This window comes from Bactrocera latifrons, unplaced genomic scaffold, assembly GCF_001853355.1.
Source record: "Bactrocera latifrons isolate USDA-ARS-PBARC rearing strain unplaced genomic scaffold, ASM185335v1 scaffold_1369, whole genome shotgun sequence".
Classification (NCBI taxonomy): Eukaryota; Metazoa; Arthropoda; class Insecta; order Diptera; family Tephritidae; genus Bactrocera; species Bactrocera latifrons.
Genome location: NW_017534818.1, coordinates 26167 through 31411, shown reverse-complemented (window position 1 = coordinate 31411; position 5245 = coordinate 26167). Strand labels below are relative to the sequence as shown.

Here is a 5245-nt window from a genome sequence, read left to right as displayed (position 1 = left end):
ATTTAAACGAAAAAAAAATTCCAAGAGAATTAAAGTACCAAAAAACATTAAATAGTTTGTTGTACAAAGCTAGTAAATAAATTGTTATTAAATTGACATTTAATTATATGATATTGTAAACAATGTTGTAAAGAACTACTCAAATCGTTAAGTACAATTTTACGTTTATTGTTTTTAAGATACAATGAAGTTATAAAGTAATAATGTTAAAATAGCAATTTTTTATTGTAAGTTTGTCGTTTAAGTCTTTTGTTTTTCTTTATTGTAATTTAATTTAAGTAACAGTTGTAGCATACAAACTAACGCAATAAGGATATTGCTGTTTCTTGTGGTGGGAGGACTAACATATGTACATATAATATATTTACTTGTTGCATTATTTTACCGCTATATGTTCTTCGCCGGGAATTTGACTAACTGTATTAAAGCAAACTTAATTCAGTCTGATGTCAACAGTCAAGCTACGAAGAGCATTTTAATAATAAATAAATATTAGTTAAATTAAACTCAAATATTTGTGTTTAATGTTACTTATAAGAAGTATATTACATTATTAAACATAAGAATTATTTAAAAAGTAGCGAACTTACACATTAATTACAAATATTGTTTGCGTAATTGCAAATTACAATTATAATTTTATCAGTTTGGAATGCATTCATAAAAAATCGCAAAATGATAATCATATCATTTACTCCAATTGAATGTAAACTTATAAAAACATATCCAAAACGTCAACATACATCCGTTATAGAAATGTATATTTCTGAGTGCCACTGTTAAAATTTCTTCTTCTGAGCTAGCTGTTAGCTTTTGACAGTTCACACGCTTATCCGTAGTTGCACCTTCTCTATAATATACGTTCTTTGCCTATATCTTCCATAAAAATATTGTCGAAAAAGTTAACCTGTCTGAACGTGGTCATATGACGGTTTTCAGCAGTTGGCAACACTAATCGGAGACTTTCCTGCAGTTAGGATTTCGTTTTTTTTCCACTGCAAGTACGATTATAGACCGTTTTCAACATGAAAACAGTACATATGTTTCTGTATAAATATTTTACTTAAAAAGGCTTATATGCATCTAACCAAATTATCTATAATATTTTGCTACCTTCCTTACTGAAAAGGTCATTTCAATAATGACCTTAAACAACTGTGTGATATGTTTTTGAATTTAATTGATTATAATTTGTTTCGATCAAGAAATCATATATATTGTTTCATAAATCACACTTCCATTATATTACAAAAATCTTTCATCAATTATAGTTAATACGAACAATTTAAACTTTCTCATATAAAGGTTGGCAACTCTGAAAGTACTCTAATAATTTTAGCACACATACATAAGCAGATATACCGAAAACTACTGGAATTTAACTAAGCATAATGGCGATTTCTTTTTGACAATTCGCCCTTCTTTTTGCGCACGTGTTTTCTTACGCACTGAACAGAAAATTTTTATAAAAAAAGGTGATTGTTAAAAATATATTAATTGAAATTTATTATTTATTGAAAAATATATAAATTTAACATTTTCTCAACCAGATGAACCCTGAGAAATTGAAAAAATTGCAAGCGCATGTGCGTATCGGTGGAAAGGGAACTCCACGCCGGAAGAAGAAGATTGTGCACTCTACCCCTGCTACTGACGACAAGAAGTTGCAGTCATCATTGAAAAAATTATCGGTTAACACAATTCCCGGTATTGAGGAAGTAAACATAATTAAGAATGATGGAACCGTCATTCATTTCAATAACCCAAAAGCACAAGCATCTCTCCCAACAAACACTTTCGCAATTACTGGACATGGGGAAAACAAGTCGATTTCAGAAATGTTGCCGGGTATTTTAACACAATTGGGCCCACAAGACATCACACAGTTGAAGAAGATTGCCACAGAATTCGCAAATAAAGGTGCTGTTGCGTCAGGTGCTGCAGCTGGTGGCTTAGGAAGCGTATCTGCAGCCGCAGCGGATGACGATGTTCCAGATTTGGTACAGAATTTCGAGGAAGTGGCAATTGGCGGAGTTTCACCTGCTCTTAAAGGCGTTGACGTTTCCAGTACAGCAGAGTCCACACAAAAAAATGAGGAGGTTCCTGTAGCCTAAGCCAATTTTTTTACGATTGAATCTAAGGGTAGCGATGCCGACTATACAAGCAACATCTAAAAACTAAAGAAACAACGCGTGGGAAAATATTAAGGGAAGACGATGCATAAATTTAGTAGTCATTACATTTCATATGCATCATTTACAAAGATTTAGACGTGCGTTTCAATTTGAAGTAATTATAAAAAGCGTAGCAATTAAMAAGGAAACATAGTACACAAAACATAACCAGACAAAATGTGAACTAATTAAATATTGAAAGAAACTTTATTTCAATCACAAAAATATGACATTTTTGTTTTCTCACAGCAATGACCGATACGCTTCTATGTAAAGGAATTCTACAAATAATCAAACATATACACTCCAGTAGAAACATTACCAATGCATGTATACGTTTAAAAAATAGTAGCGTAAACATAATATGCAAGGACCTGTATTATTTTTATAATGATCACCCTTGTCATAGAAATATAACTGCTAAATTGAGCACAGTTTTAAGTTTTGCCATTATAAATATCTTCCCTAAAATACCATATAATTTTGTCACAAAGCATCTGAAGATTCGATGAGCTTACCTTGTCAAAAGTAACCTAGAAAGTCCAAAAGCTCTTTTTTTAATTTTTTTTTTTTTTTTTATTATTATTTTTCCTACGAACTACTCATTAATGTGTAAAATGACATTAATTGTGAATTACAACTTTGATCAAACTTATACCAAAACAACTGTGTATAAAACAATTTAAAAGCCCCTAAAGGCAAATGAATAAACTAATCTAATACAAAACGTGAGTTAAAAGTTCGATCGTGTTATTCTTGCGTAATTTGATTCCGTTTCGTTTTAAGGGCAGTCTCCAAAATCACATTTAATTAAATTTACTTAAAATTTGGGGTTATAGGGAATTTAAAAATAGCGATGCAATTATAAACACGGTAAAATATATACATAATTGATTCTTCTGCATACCAAAAATTTGTCATTAAGAATTTCGGATAATGTTTATAAATAGAAATGATGTCGAAATAGTAGTAAAAAAATTACATTTTGTGGATATTACTTCATTCGCATAAATAACAAAATATTACTAATAATAATTTACTTCATACTTTATTAAAAAAGTTCGAGGCTTTCAAGCAGTAGTTTTATATTCGAATTGTTAGGAAGATTTAATGCGATGTATTTAGTTCTTTCTCTCATAGCTCTTTCCTGACAGCTATAAAATTTTTGATCCGATGTCGAATTGATTGTTTTCAACAAATGAGCAGTTTCTAAGGGGAAAAATAGACAAAAAAAAACGAATATTTTTGGTAAGTACAGTTTGTCAACTAATTGTTTGCAAAATTAAAAMATTTATAAAAATTCATTGGGATACATTTAAAATTCCGAAGTTCAAAATGACGATACATCAAAATATCGATAGATTTAAATTAGCAGCTAAATCAAAATACCGACATCAAAATGCTGACATGTGGAAAATATTTTATCGTATCCGTATATTTGCTTTGTGTACAGCAAAAGGGAATTGAATTGAATCCTATATATATGTATAAATATTTTTTTACTTCATTAATTCAAGAATTTTTAACTTAAAAAATGCCCAAAGTCCAATAATGTAAAGCACAATACAAGGACTAAATACGGTTTGTCATATCATAAACTTCCGGAATTTTGTGCCATTCTTTTTGTATTGCTTTGATAGAGCAGTTTTATTGTTTGGACTCCGTTTACGTACTCTATTTTGGGTTTAAGTCAGGACTCTGCGCAGGTGTATCAATAACTCTGCTGCAATTGTGCAACAGCCAACATCTGCACATATTTTGTGTTTTGGAGTCAACAAATCCAAATTATATCTCTCTCCTTGACGATTATATACATAATATCTGCAACTCTCTAACCTTTTTCGATAAAATGCAATCATTACCGAGAGGTAGCCAAGCTTTACTGTTGGTATGGTGTTCTCCTGTTGCAGAGATGTTTGGCTTCCTCTAAACTTTGTTGGGTCCATCTTGATAACATTATTATGGTCTCGACGGAGAAAAGTACGTCGTCCCAGCACGCAGTGGGACTGTAAACATTGTTAATAGCAAAGGCACGTCGCTTCTCTGGAGTTTATCCAGACAGCAAAGGATTTTTATGTTTTTGGCTTCGCGCGAGAAGTATTTGTGCTCTTTTAATACTTTTCGATTCTTCGCGGGAATAATAATTATGTAAGTAGTTCTAAGCTGAGTTGAAAACATTTCTGCTAATTTCTTTGCAGTTTTTCCTGTATGATAATAGAATAAACTAGAATAATAAAGTTTTCACAAATTGCTTAAAGTTCCAAGTTAAAAAGCGTGTAACAATAATATTATATTCAGAAAATCCATTGCAATGCCACACAGTTATGTATAAATGGCACAATTCCGATTTCTTTGGCGCCGCGATTTGAAGGTACCGTTGGAAAAAGGAAGTCCTCCTGATTATAAAATATTTAGGATAATAGGTACCGCAAACGCTTAGTTTACGGGATATTCGACCTTAAATTTCACAAATTCGCAAAATTGGAACATTTCAAAAAGCTATTTCACCACTTTAAACAAACTTTATTCACATTTTTCATTTCAAATTAATTAAATTGCACTATAAACTTTTAAATAAATCCACATTTTAAACTTTTAACAGGTTTTTTACCTTAAATTTTTTTTTTAATTACATTTTACACTCGCTTGAACCTCATTTGTTTACCAAAAATTACGACGAAATAGAGCGCTGCCATATGATAATAACGCAAAAAACTGAAATTCCTCTTTCTCGCAATAATTTCTCTATTCATGCATATGGATATTTTCTTTTTTAAATTTATTAAGCAAATAAGTAATATTATATACATGTATTAGTAATATTATATATACATATGTATAAGCAATATTATATTATATAATATTACGTAGTAAAGTATAAAGTATACAAGTAAAGTATGAACACTCAATTTTTGTTTCAATATGAGTGCATGATGACCAAAAAATAAACCCCTTTATAACAAAAACTCCAAATTTTTTTTTTAACGCAGGAAGGAGTACTACGCGAAAGTACTTCAGTCATCCCGGGTATTCGCTCGGCCAGGGTTATGTTTTTAAAGCGCGGCCGAAGG

At 30.8% G+C, this 5245-nt stretch overlaps 1 protein-coding gene and 1 long non-coding RNA gene across 2 annotated transcripts; one reads left to right on the top strand and one right to left on the bottom strand.

Annotated features, from left to right (window-relative positions):
• Positions 1-1366: 1366 nt before the first annotated feature.
• LOC108965199 (transcription factor BTF3 homolog 4) lies at positions 1367-2913 on the top strand. The gene is made up of 2 exons (XM_018927433.1): positions 1367-1475; positions 1551-2913. Exon 2 carries the CDS (start codon positions 1551-1553, stop codon positions 2112-2114), a length of 564 nt encoding a protein of 187 aa, XP_018782978.1. The 5' UTR covers positions 1367-1475; the 3' UTR covers positions 2115-2913.
• Positions 2914-3002: 89 nt separating this feature from the next.
• Positions 3003-4902, bottom strand: LOC108965200. The gene is made up of 3 exons (XR_001993098.1): positions 4786-4902; positions 3848-4378; positions 3003-3383 (listed from the first exon to the last, which is right to left on the bottom strand). It is a non-coding gene; the product is annotated as an uncharacterized LOC108965200 (long non-coding RNA).
• Between the last annotated feature and the right edge of the window lie 343 nt (positions 4903-5245).

Coding starts and splice junctions, on each gene's coding strand:
- LOC108965199 (XM_018927433.1), top strand. CDS start 1,551: ATGAACCCTGAGAAATTGAAAAAATTGCAAGCGCATGTGCGTATCGGT.